This window comes from Parambassis ranga, chromosome 15 (assembly GCF_900634625.1).
Source record: "Parambassis ranga chromosome 15, fParRan2.1, whole genome shotgun sequence".
Classification (NCBI taxonomy): Eukaryota; Metazoa; Chordata; class Actinopteri; family Ambassidae; genus Parambassis; species Parambassis ranga.
In genome coordinates, this window is record NC_041035.1 from 16580051 (window position 1) to 16593195 (window position 13145).

General features: G+C 41.8%; 1 protein-coding gene across 11 annotated transcripts in view; it reads right to left on the reverse strand.

Moving 5' to 3' along the window:
* Window positions 1–6746: 6746 nt before the first annotated feature.
* Window positions 6747–13145, reverse strand: part of tacc2 (transforming, acidic coiled-coil containing protein 2) — a 39803-nt gene continuing 33404 nt past the window's right edge. For 9 of the 11 annotated variants that reach the window (XM_028423984.1, XM_028423975.1, XM_028423980.1 and 6 more), the window contains 7 exons: window positions 10841–10993; window positions 10690–10766; window positions 9953–9996; window positions 8354–8514; window positions 8134–8240; window positions 7755–7875; window positions 6747–7676 (listed from right to left, as the gene is read on the reverse strand). In XM_028423984.1, coding sequence (XP_028279785.1) covers window positions 7611–7676; window positions 7755–7875; window positions 8134–8240; window positions 8354–8514; window positions 9953–9996; window positions 10690–10766; window positions 10841–10993 — 729 coding nt within the window. In that variant the 3' untranslated portion in view covers window positions 6747–7610. Of the gene's footprint in view, window positions 7677–7754; window positions 7876–8133; window positions 8241–8353; window positions 8515–9952; window positions 9997–10689; window positions 10767–10840; window positions 10994–12484; window positions 12545–13145 lie in introns of all 11 variants that reach the window. The other 2 variants (XR_003671852.1, XM_028423979.1) reach the window with 2 other exon arrangements.

Consider the following 13145-nt stretch of genomic DNA (forward strand, 5'->3'; position numbering starts at 1 on the left):
AAATTCAGCAGGGACCTGGGCCATGATTGCACTTTCAAATCCTCCTTCAAATTAGAAACTCTCTCCGACAATACGTCAGCTGTTATAGTCATATAGTGTCCCATATGTTCCTGCATCATAACTATGACACTCTAAATTGAACTATGAGGCCTAAAAGACACATTTTAGACACCTCCACCCACTTGTGTACTTTGACCTGCTGACCCACCAGCAGCCATTCAAGTTTTAAGCAAAACATCGCCTTCGGCTTCTAATTAAAGTTAAAAGACGCCTTTTAAATAAAGCTGATGAGCGCTGATGTGGAGCCGCTCTTTTTGAATGTCTGTGTATGTGAGCGGTCAGAATATGCTCCAGGCTGAACAGGCCCGGAGACTCCGGTTTGGGGTCAGTGTCTATCCCCCTCCAGGGCAATCCGTTCACACTCTCACACCTGCCTGTCAAAGGAGAGAGCAGCAGGACATCACAAGAAAGAGAGAGAGAGAGAAAGAGAACGGAAAGAGAGAGGGAGTCTTTCAAAAGCAAAGAGCAGGAGGGGAAGTGTTTTCACATTTTTAAATAAAGCACAAACCCCAGCAGGCAGCCATAAAAAAACTGTGCAATTATTATCACTATTGACTGAAGCCAATCTCAGCAGTACCCATGAGGCGTGGTTGGTCAATATGAATTGCTACAATCTTGTAAATTTGATGGCATCTTATGAAGTCAGGAGTGTGGCCAGACTGCCTCACAGTGGAGGCTGAGGGAATTACAGGTGGGAGCATTACGCAAAAAAAAACTCTTATAGTGACAATTATGTTGAACTTTGCATATAACATCTATTCATGTCACTATTTAAAATATACGTGGTTAATAGATTATCTCATGTTGATGTAATATGAATCAGTGGATGCCACCAAACCAACAGACGTCATGTCTATAAAGGCATGACGTTGTTTACATAAATTGACATGAGAGCAGCTGGTGTGTCCAGCTGTTATCTGTTGTGTTAATTAGGATTGTTCATACTGGCCAGTGACAATGCTAGAGCACAAGATGTGCCACTTTGGTGCTGTGATATATCTTCATGGGAGATTTACATTTTTGAAAATATGTTATTTTCAATGGACATCATACTGCCCCCTGTTTTTGCACATGCCCCATCCTTTTGATGCTTTGCATCTTCTGATGGTGCACCTCCAAAAAAACATCGTCACCTTCCTCGCTTTGTTTTCTTTGATTATTGCCCAAGATTTTTATGCAAATTACAAGAGACAGAACACAAACACAAAGTTATTAAACAGGCCAAGAAGTCGAGCCAGAGCGCCCCCTACTGGCGCTCAAGTGCAAAAGACAGCAAACGTCCTGCTGCACATGCTAAACATACAGATGTCTGCAGTTACATAGATAATAATAATAATAATAATAGAGAGAGAGAAGCTCGACTCAAAGCCCAAGAGCACAATTTACGAAGCAATTAAGTATTAAAATCACGCAAACTGAGCATGCGCACACAGCGGGCAGTCACGCTCCTTACTGCAACAAACAATATGGCAAACCCAAGACTTTCCTCACTTACAGCCTACTTCCAAAGCCCAAAACCAGCAGCGACAATAAAGTTATAGAGCATGTCTTACCTTCGCTGCTGTATTGTGATGAAGTGATTTTCACCTGCAAACTCCGTGTCAATCCAAATGACAGGTCCATTGTTTGTGCATCACTTTAAAAGACTCCTGACAGTTTCGAGCCACTTAAGTTCCGCCACAAACTTCAGGCCTTCTCTCGTGCTGCGTGTGTTTACTGTGCGTGTTTTTTTATTGCTTGTGACTGTAGCCTAAACTCACCTGTGTTTTCTTCCGAGATGTGTTTAGAGACTCTAAATTGGCGTCAGGTGTGAGTGAGCGTGCTGCCGCTGGCCCATTGACAGCTGGGATTGATCCCAGCCACAGCCACGTGGTACAGATGGGCCAAAATAGCCAATAATTCCATAATACATTCATTTTATCAGGAGTCTCTAATACAGTTCATACTCAGATGTTACAGGTTTTATGTGGGCCATAATGATTCCAAAGAAATGACTCAACTGAATTGTGGGCAGGATTTCCTGCTTGAATCATGTTTTTTGAGTGTATATTCCTACACAACGCATAATCCCACTAAAGTTACCTTTGTTTTGTTGTAAAAAAAAATAGGGTTAAAAACCTCAAAGGTATCAATGCTCCGTTAGGTTAATCATTCGTTGGCTTTTGCTCTCAATAAAATGAAAGAAAACAAAACATACACCGGTCGGGTTATTTAATCTCAGACTAACCTCTGGATTTGCTTGGAATAAATTATGCCCCAGTGGAATGAGGTTAATCTGCTTGATTCTATTTCTGTTTACAGAAGTTTGGATCACATCTCACTACTGGTAGTTGTTGTTTTTTATTTTTATTTATTTTTTTTCAGTAATGGCAGAGTCACATTCACACAGAGGTGATCAGGACAGTGAGTTTTTATTTACAGAGGATTATGGTGAAGTAGCCTGTACATCCAGCATGAACAGCTTTGGTCCGTTAACATATTTATGTGCAGTATTTACAGTTCAGACCAGAATGTTTTTTTTTTTTAGTTCTATAGTGTAATTATAAAGTATTCATACTGAGACATGTATATCAACACTGATATGGGCTAGAATTATCATACAGAACAATGCGGCTCCTTACACATTTAAATATGATAGAACCATAAATAAAGACAACAGGTTATGTATATAAAATATTGTACATAACTACATGAATTCCAAAGAATTACCTGGAAACATTAGCAGTCACATGACATATCTTATTTATATTTCTCACACTGCAGCTTGGGCCTGGGAGCCATCCGCCTTTGAGGTGTGCTCAGACTTAACTGTAATTCTTTAAGTGACTTCAAACGCAGCGGATTAACCTCATCAGTATAACACACACCTGGCCACGGGCGTGTAAAAGGCTTTTGTGGATTTACAGAATATGAGAGGTGTTGTCTCACTGCCTTCCAGAAGTCAGCTGCGTGACTGACAGGTAGAAGGTTAATGATGTAACAACACACCAGCTGAGCTCTCAGAGCCATATTTAGCCGCAGTAGCATCTGCGCAAACACACGCTATGATGAAATAATTGCATGTGTGAATGTGCACAACAAGAAAGATGCAGTGTGTGTGTCTTGAAAAGTGAGATAATTTAGCTTCTAGCATGAAGCCAGAGCGGAGGAATTTAAATTGCAACTCTTCCTCTTTAACGCAGGAGGAAAATAATAAATGATCTCCGCCTGTTATTTCAGCACTTCCCTTAGGATCTTCTACTTATTGGCTTAGTAAAATCCATTGAAAAACGCATCTACTGGAGTACTTCTTAATGGATTCAGTCCAACATGGTGGATAATCCACGCAGTCACACCTCAAGCTCTTCTACATGTAGTATCTCTCTGATGTCTAAGTTTGTGTTCAGATAAAGAAGGATGGCATGGGTGACGTGTTTTTTTTGGCATATTTTGTTGCAGATGCATAATGATGTATGATTACTTGAAAAAGCAGTAGGAAAACAAAGGGAGGAAAAGCAGCAAAGAGTTGAGCGCTGGCAGGCGGGAGGCAAAGCTTGTTACGTTGCAGTCATCTCTGTAGCAGCAGTGGACTCTGACTCCTGGTGCCCTGTGGCCCTGGCTGTTAGCCTGGCTGCAGAAAGACTTGTAGGAGCATGACTTCATCACGCCACCTAAACAAACAGAAATATAAGTCCGTCATTCCTTTTTATTTGGCAGGGTCGATCCAAAATGGACGTAAGTTGATGAAATTTGCAGTGAATAGATAGATAGAAGTAGTGACCTAAAAACACAGATACAGGATTAATCTGTTTAGGTGGAAATCTTTATAAATTTAGTAAGAATTATATTGAGCTCAATTAAATAGAAATATCAAGCTAAACTACAAAACTGCCAGCCATGATTTGGCGAATCTGTCTGTGTACCATGAACACATGGTGTCCTAATTAAGGATATTCATCAAACTGGAGTAGCAAAGCCCTTTATTCCCTTAAAAGCCTCAGACCCCCTGCAGACTGAGAAGTGTCTCCAGACAGCAGCCTGTCCCCTCTGAACACACACACACACACAAAGATACAAATGATGTATTATTGGTAGAACTAGTAAAAAAAAAAGGCTACTACACTGTCAGTGTTGGACTCACTGTCATGGCCCACCACTACAGCGCAGGCATCAGAGTAGCTGGGACACGATTTGGAGCCCTGGCGGTTGCAGTCGTCATTGTTGGAACCCATACAGGTGTAACAACGCAGAGCCTCACCTGAACGAACAGAGAAGAAAATCAGCCTGAGACACTGGACACTGCAATTTAAACAGATCACAGCACGCAGGAGACGAGTGATGTAGGTGTGGGTTGGTCTCAGTGGTGTAAGATTGAGTTAAGAACAGGAGAACAGAACAGGTCTTTTTTTACTTAATACATGAGTGAAGGTAGATGCGTCCTAGGTTACAACTTCTATGTCCAAATGATGCCCCTGATAACAATGTACTAAATGTAAGAAACACTCACACACCGCCCTCCCCACGCCACCAGCTGTCCAACTGTTGTAGTAAAATCTACATTCTACACAAGCTAATCAATGAGTGGACACATGTATACGAGGGCTCAACTGTAAATTTGAATCCTTCATTTGTCTCTGAATTTGCTGTAGACACAGGCCTTGTTGATGTCTGGTGTGGGACGTAGTGAGGCAAGAGAAAAGAGAGAGCACTAATTAATCACTTCCTCAAACAAACCTCCCCAAATCAACCAAAGAGCTACAGCAGCGGCCGTATATTTAAAAAAATACATCTTTACAGCTACGGCCTCAGGAGCCCACTCCAGCAGCATAAAACACTTAAATGTCTTTCTAAAGCTCTCCCGAGGAAGGAGCAGTTATTTGAGATCTAACTGACCTTTGAAAAATTCCTTAAACGCCTGCTTTTGAAACCCTCCATCCATCTCCTAAATTCTACTCTGGCCCTGCACAAACAGCCTTTAATGCTGCTTCCTAAGAGGATCAGAGCTGAAGTCACCAAAAGCTTCAAACATTTTTCTTTTTTCACAGCACATCTCTTGTATTTTCCATCAAAACTACCTCCTAAATCCTCAAATGTGTCATCATTTTTTTTTAAGACAAAAAAAGAAGACACACAGTGAGTTGTTTCTAAAGTTATAAATCAGAAACATCATTTCCAAATCAAACCAGCAACTTTATGAGTCTAGAAGAGTAATAAATTACTCACTGTGAGCTCTTTAACTGATGCTATTTTGGGATTAAAACTACAAAATTGTGCTGTTGATGAATTTTCTTTTCTGCTTATGTGCGTCTTTGTGCATTAAAATGCCCCCTGCTGTTTGTGCATGACCCCAATCTATCCCCACAGCATAGGCGCTCCACACACATGCTAAAAGTATTAACCTGCAGGCCTATTAGGAGATTAGCTTGCTGGGATAGCAAACAAGTTATAGTGGAGGATGACAGGCTATTGAATGGAAGCAAAACTCACTCGGAGTCACTAGAGAAATTCACAGCAGTTTGCTAAAGTGTGGAATAACATGTCATGGGAAGCTTTTACTGTACAATGGACACTCACAGAACATAGCAGGCTGAGAAATAAAGGAAACTGTGCAATGTTTACTCTCCTGCTGCCAGAAAGTGAAGCACCTTTTTGTACTATTATCCACTCCACAGCCTCTTAGAAGCAGACAAAAAATACTGCACAACAACAACAACTGCACTTTAAGAATGCCAGGCAACAAGAGCACTTGAAAGAAGATTCTGGCCAGAAGTTTTGGTTGGTTTGTAGACAGGAAGGTGGAGCAGTGATCTAAAAGAAGAGAAGGACAAAGAGAAGATGAAACAAAAAAAAAGATGTCTTACTGTTGGTTGACAGCAGGAACAGAGGCAGCAGGAGCGGCAGGCAAAACCGGGCAGCTCTCATGGCGCTGGTGGTCCTCGCTCGTCCTGATCACACTATGAAAAGCAGGTTGTTTGCTCCTAAAGCCCCCTGAGCTTAATCTGAACCATCAGATGAGCTAATATATCCCCTCCTGCACTGACCGGGAGATTACCAGGCCCTCCACTGTGTGGAGTCTCAGCCTATTCAGCCTGGATGGGCTAAAGACACACACTAGGATTTATTATGAACCTTTTTATCTTTTAACATTCTGCTGCGGTCACATCCATCCCGAGGCTGCTGCTCATCCCCTCTTCACCTGCTACACAGGAATCACTAAATGCATTATGTACAGATTGAGTGTTTATCTACAGAAAATATGCCATAATTTTCATGTGGATGCTAATTCAGTCAGACATTTGCAAATAAAAACTCTATTTAGAGTAAGAATTCAGTTCCAAGAACTGCAGTAAATGATTTCAAGTAGGCTGCCATCTGTCTCTGTGACACTGCTGTTCTAAATATATTACTCTACGTGCTGCCAAGACACAATATTGCCACAGTTTTGAAAAAAAAGCAACTTTTAACACTATAAACATGCAAAGCTTTAGTTCCTAACCTTTTTGTATCACCAAGCCAATTCTAAATATGCTTTTTCAAACTGATTTTGAACTGTTAAAGGTTAATATATGTGATGTGAGTCCTCTGGATTTGTTGAGTTTTTCTAAGTTTGCATTCAGACTGCTGCCACAGTTGAGTGAAAGAAGACTGATCTGTGAGCAAAGACCTGATATGGAGGGAGAGGAAAAAAGGAAAGGAAAAAACAACAGTTTGCTGTATTGCCATCTTTTATTGCACTTTGTAAGCAGATGCTGTACAGTAGCTGTGCAGAGAAGTTATTCCTCAGTGTGACAAAACGACCATTGCGGGACTAACGACAAATCCATCCAAAATTAAATTACTCCTGGTCACAACTGAATACAGTCACGATTAGTTTTGCTTTATATCAAAATAAAATCCAAAAAATAAATTCCACGATTTCATCGAAAAAAGCTATGACGAGTATGACAAATATCTACAAGGTTACGGGAGGAGAAGCGGGCTGAGGATGACGGAATAACTATCAAAAAATGCAGATGAGTCTTTTTCATACTACACTATATACAAACATGAACATTACAGGTTGTTCTTTCTCTTTCACATGCAAGAAGCTATTGTTTTTGTAGTGGTTTATAAACAATTTATGAACAAATCTAAGCATCTGGTACTCGTTTTCAAAGTCTATCTTTCTTCTGTATCAGGAACAGACAAGAACAGGAGTGGGTAAACAGTCTTCTCCCTCAGTGGCTGTCATGGCAACATGATAATAGATAATTTAACCCACAAACAAACAATACTTGCACTTTCTCATCATCATACTCACACACACTCTCTCTCACACACACAGACACGCTCATTAGTGATATGATAATTATTTTAAACTTTAAACCAGACCCCTGATACAGTACGATACACTGACACATCAAAAATGTACAGATTAATTAAGAGGAAGTCAAGTCTGTGTATCTTGTATACATGACGTCAGTAGGAAATAAAACCCAGAGACTGCTGTGGCCCTAAATGTCCACCAGTTCTTGGAAGAGTGATCCACTCACTGTTTCCTCTCTTTTTTCTGCCAGGTTCTCTTGTGGCCGCTAACTCTTCCCCATCTTGCCGATCAGCTCGTCACATATCTTTGTTAACTCCTCAATCTCTTTGTTCTGTTAAAAATTAAATCAAATGTCAATTCATATACTTAGACATGTACAGAGGTATAGAGTCTGAATTATACTGCCCACCTTTTGTTCCAGCGTCCGCTCCAGAGAGTCCACCTTCATTTGCTCCTTCCTCAGACTGGCTTGGTAGGCAGCCTGCTCCTGCTTGGCCTTAGCTCGCACCTGAACTATGTCTGAATTGGCCCTGGAGACACATATTGAGAATCAAGTCACCTCTGCATAAGCTCCTATAAGCCTGCTAAGTCTGCAAAAACCAACACTGAATTCATCTTTAGAAATTTCAAAAAGATGGGATAGAAGTCATCTTTAGAAACAGTTAATTACATTGGCCTGCGTCCAAACTGCATCAGGCTGACTTATTGTGTGGTGACTGTATTGTGGAGTTCACTCTTTGGGGAAAAATAAAGCAGGATATATTTAATGTGAGTATGTAAGGACTCACTTGTCTATTTTCTCCTCCGCATGAATCTTCAAGGCTCGGTATCGCTGCTCCTCCTTGCGGACCCGGGCCAGATGCTCCTGAGCAGATTTCTTTAGTATCTCTTCATTCTAAATGGAGTGCAACATTTTTTAATTAGTTGCCATGAGGGTATCAAACACAGTTTCAGATGACTTACACACTGGTTATGTTGGAGGAAAAAAGTCATTATTTTGTGTGCTACCTTGCGGTAGCCCTCCACCATGTCCTTTAGCTTCTCATAGCGACGGAAGAGGTCGGCCAGAGACTTCTCCACAGAGTTGAGGTCAGCCAGGGCCTGCTCCTTCTCCATGACCAGCTGCTGGATGGTGTGGTGGGAGAGAGACTTCTCTTTCTGGTCATCCTCTGGTGAACACACACACACACACACATATAATATAGTTCATCATTGCGTCCAGTGAAAACGTCTGATATAATTGACACGGACACTGTTTAAAGCTACAATTTGTAGGTTTGTTAGTTGAAGAAAAGGTTAACGGGACGCAAAGACACTGTGACGCTATGATCAGCTGTCAACACTAGGTGAGCAATACATTACAAATGATCATTGGAGTGGACCGAGTAGTTTACACCATCCTCTCCCCTGGTCACCAGCATCAACATGGAGGTGAGCATGTCCAGCTGCATTTAACCACTATAATAAGCAGTGCTGGTCCAAAACTCTAGTTAAAAATATTTAAGCATCCTTTTCTTTATTTTTTTTACAAATTGCATCTTTAAACATCCACACACACACAAACAAGAACATTTCTGACCATATATCAAAATGGATTTTGTAGTTAGTATGAACATTTGTTACTAAACTATATGAGAATTTCTGTTAAACCCATGTAGCATGCAAACAAAGACACTGAACAATGGGAAAACTGAAAACAGACCTGTATCCTAGAGACACAACTGGTTTGTTTTGAGTGGCTTCAGCTAAAATAAGAAAGCCCCACAGCATTTCAGCCACATTCCAACTTTCCCTTCTCTCTTCCTGTCACACACTTAGATGAGCAAACTGCAAACTGTGCATGAATGACTACTGCACCATTCATGTAAAAAGGCTTCAAGTGTTGGCTGTATATATACATATTTGGAAAGTAAGTAAGTAAAAGGCAGCAGGAAAACAGGCCAACAAAAGACTCTGTCCTAAAAAAACATTCAACAAAATGGGACAAACACCAGATGAGATGAGGAAAGTGAGCACATCTGCTCCTCTCTCAGACGAACGGATGGAGCCGACGCACACTGGTGAAGGACATGTTACTCACCTGGCATGCCTGTCAGAGTTATCAAATAGTAAGGGGCAAAGATGGGAGCAGAACAGAAAAGAAGGGATTGTGTTAAGTCAAGCTGGGAGAGCAAGACACGTGAGAAAGCCGAGTGTTAGACATGAGCAGAAACAGGTAGTTCCTTTTTTTTGTGACAGTGCTTTAATGAGGGTAAGAAATGAAATTAGACTGCAGCAGGAAGAAAAAAAAATCAAATCATCAGGAATGTCCAGAGGTGGCAAAGAAGATGTAGGTGAGAGCAGGAATAATGCGCCTGCAGTGGAATTTAATGAGCCCAGTGAAGCTGGACAGGAGCGGGCCAAGGAGAGAACAACCCCCTCCATCGGCATCAATATTCAGTCCAACATAAAAGCAGGCACACAGAAAAGCAAAAAATCTGGACTCACTGGCAATGGATAAGAGCTCAGTTAACATCTGGTGTAGCACAGTGCAGAGTTTGCAGAACAGAACCTGGTGTTGTCAAATAAAATATGTGTCTTGTAAACAATATTTAACAGTGAACTCACCTATCATGTGGGCGATCGTCTTCTCATACTCAGCCACAATTCTCCTATAAATGAGACATTCAACCATTTAATCTTATATTTTTACACACATAGTATGGTGGACATCATATTAGCGAGCCAAAATCAAGTGACAAATATAATTCTTTGACAGATTTTGTACAATTTAAGTTGCTAAGCCACTCCTAACTCAATAGGCAACATTAGCCTTTGTATTGGTAAAAGCAAGCACGCTGCCAGAGCTAGGGTAAGAGGATTGATTAGCTATGCCTTCCCCTTTAGCCTCTTAGCCCCTCCTTATCTGGAACCCAATCAGTCAAATGAAGTAAGCTCTGTTTTATCCACACTAACTGAGCAGTGTCCAGCTGGACGCACACCCACCACCTGCTGACAGGCAATAAGGCCTCAGCGGTGAACTATTTCCCTCTAATTTGGAGCCAGTGGTCAAGAACCATATACATTGATCATGTGTAGCTCAGTGTGATCAATGAATTTAAATTAACACATTTAGCCGATATCCAACAATGTTTTTATTACACATATCCTATTAACCCCATATTTCTCCTTTTCTCCACTTCTCACACTGCTGATATCAAAACTCAGATGGACTTCTTTAACTGGCTCTCCACTCTGTAGTTAACCACAGATTTGCGTGACAGTTTAAACAAGGTAAACCAATTGAAAGGTTAAATGGAGTCTGGAAACACTAAGTGTCATCTGCACAGGTGCTGCACTCTCACCTCATCTCCAGCAGTTCCTGTTGGCTTTCCTCATACTTCCTCTGCCACACCAGCACTTCTTTCTCCTTTGACACAATCTGAAAGCAAATTTGTTGAAAATAATCAATAAATTGTGAGATATTGGGTTTCATTGATTACAACTTTTGGGCACCTCCTCTCGTGCAATTCCCAACGAGTGGTCCAGGTCTCTGGGCAGGTGGGGGCTCTCCCCTTCGTTGTAGCTGGACTCGTTGGCGGTCTTGGTCCTTCCGTACAGAGAGCTCTTTGACACGGCACTTTCTAATAGAGATGATACCTCCCGGTGCTGCTTCCAGGAACCGAAAGAGAGGATGGAGAGGAAGGGAAGCATAGCCATTAACAAACCAGACTGAGCTACAGACGGGACACCCTCACCCTCTGGGCTCACACACACACAACTCAACAGGAATCCTGAACCAAACCGCAAGGCTGCATCAGGCTATTTCAAAATCTACCACACAGCAAAATCAATATGTAAATGAGAGCAAGCTAGTGATGCTCCTGAAGACTTGATCAGCCGCCACATGATTGGATGAAACAGTCTTCATTGCCACACTATTAGCCATGTGATTGGCCGATGCTGGCTCCAGCTGAGCGGTAATGATCAACTGCTCTTTGCAGTAGCTTGAATGTGATTGGGTCCAGGCAAGAAAGAGGGGGAAAGAAGGAAGGAGGGCAGCAGCTGAACGTATAGAGGAGCGGGAGGACAGAAAAGCGAACTGGGCAGCAAAGGAAACTGTTAGTTTCATGTTAAAGCATGTTAACAGCATAGTAGAAAGCTCTTACCTGCTGTGGTTAAATCAAGATTTACTCAACCCTTGTACTAGCATGGAACGTGTGATGAACCAGGTATTTCTCTCTGAGTATAGTGACACTGAACCATGTGTCCATCACAATCTACAACAACACTAATAGACAAACAACACCTCCTTATACAAAACATCATATCAAAATAATAAAAAAAACTATTCCTTGTTCAAATGCCACTTCTGGACCCCTGAACCTCTGCTCTGAAAGGGATTTAGTCATCCTTGGGTAGAGCTGGATTATACAAGGATTTGATGAAATGCTGGGGGCTCATGGTGGACAAAGAGACAGAGAGCTACAGCACTAATAAATGGAAAAAAAGTTAAGTGTTTGGTCTGGCTGCAGCATTAATTCCACTATTCCAGTGAATGGATGAAAGACTGGTCAAGTTGAAGTGACCATAAAACTCACAGAAACTGGAAGCAGACACATCCTAACCTGGTGGTCTGTGATGATGAACTTTCCCCTTTAACAATATACTGCTTTTAAACCTTTTGTTCAGTAGCGATACTTTACATAAAGTTCTACAGGGATCACAGACTGAGTGTGAATGAATGGAGGGACTCTGAAGACATCTTGAATCTACTGACGACCACAAAACAGATACTAGATGTAACTGGAGAGCACTGATCACACAAGACGGACTACTGCTGTAGAAACACTCTCTGGATCTTCTGGGTTCTACTGGAGCATACAGTGCAGTCTGTTGGTATTTGGAGAAGAGTTGCAGCACCATGCAAGATAATATTGGTGAATATAATTAATCGGTATTTACATCCAAATTGGTAATGCTGTGTAAAAGCATTTGCACATGTAGGAGTGATTCTACTCTCTAAACCCAACATGGATGTGAACACCTAAAACTAAAAATCACTGTGCACATATGCAGGTAGTGCTGAGCCAATGAAACAATGACCAAATACTCAGACTGCACTATAGGCTGATTACAGGGACATCATTTCTCTCTTACTTTCAACAAAGGTGAGCCGTTGATATTCCACCGGCGAGTGCTGGGTTTCTTCAGTCGAGACTGTAAAACGTGTGGGACATCAGACGTCAAAGAAAAAGAGGATGGAGGAGCCACCTACCCTGTGCCAACTGTCCATACCTCCACTTTCAGCTGACAAACCCCCTTTTAAATTCTACCTAACCTGAGTGTCAAACCTACCTGATGGTTTGTTAGTACTGTTAGTCTGGGGAAGGGACCAAATCACAGAACAAGAATGTGACTGGGGATTTCAGAAGATAATCACAAAACATCAAAGAATACACCGTGGGAGTGTAAAATCTCTCCTCAGCTGCAGGGATGACATCTAATGTGAGACCATCCCCGTCACATTCATGCTGATATAAGCCTCTCATGAACAGGCAACATGCATGTTGCCCAACATGCATAAGAAAGGCACAGCACTCTGTTCCTGAGGAAGTCCACCCAGATGAGCTCACGGCCTGTCAGGGTGGTGGGAGCTGGACGCATTAAGCCATGTTAGAGATTTTTGTATGTAGGGACGCCAGAGGTGGCAGGACTGCAGATGTAGTGGTACAGCCACCATGTGGATAAGGCCATGGGTTCGCAGCCACACTCAAAATGGTGTGTTTAAAGGGAGGGGCAGGCAGGCCGAGACACACTC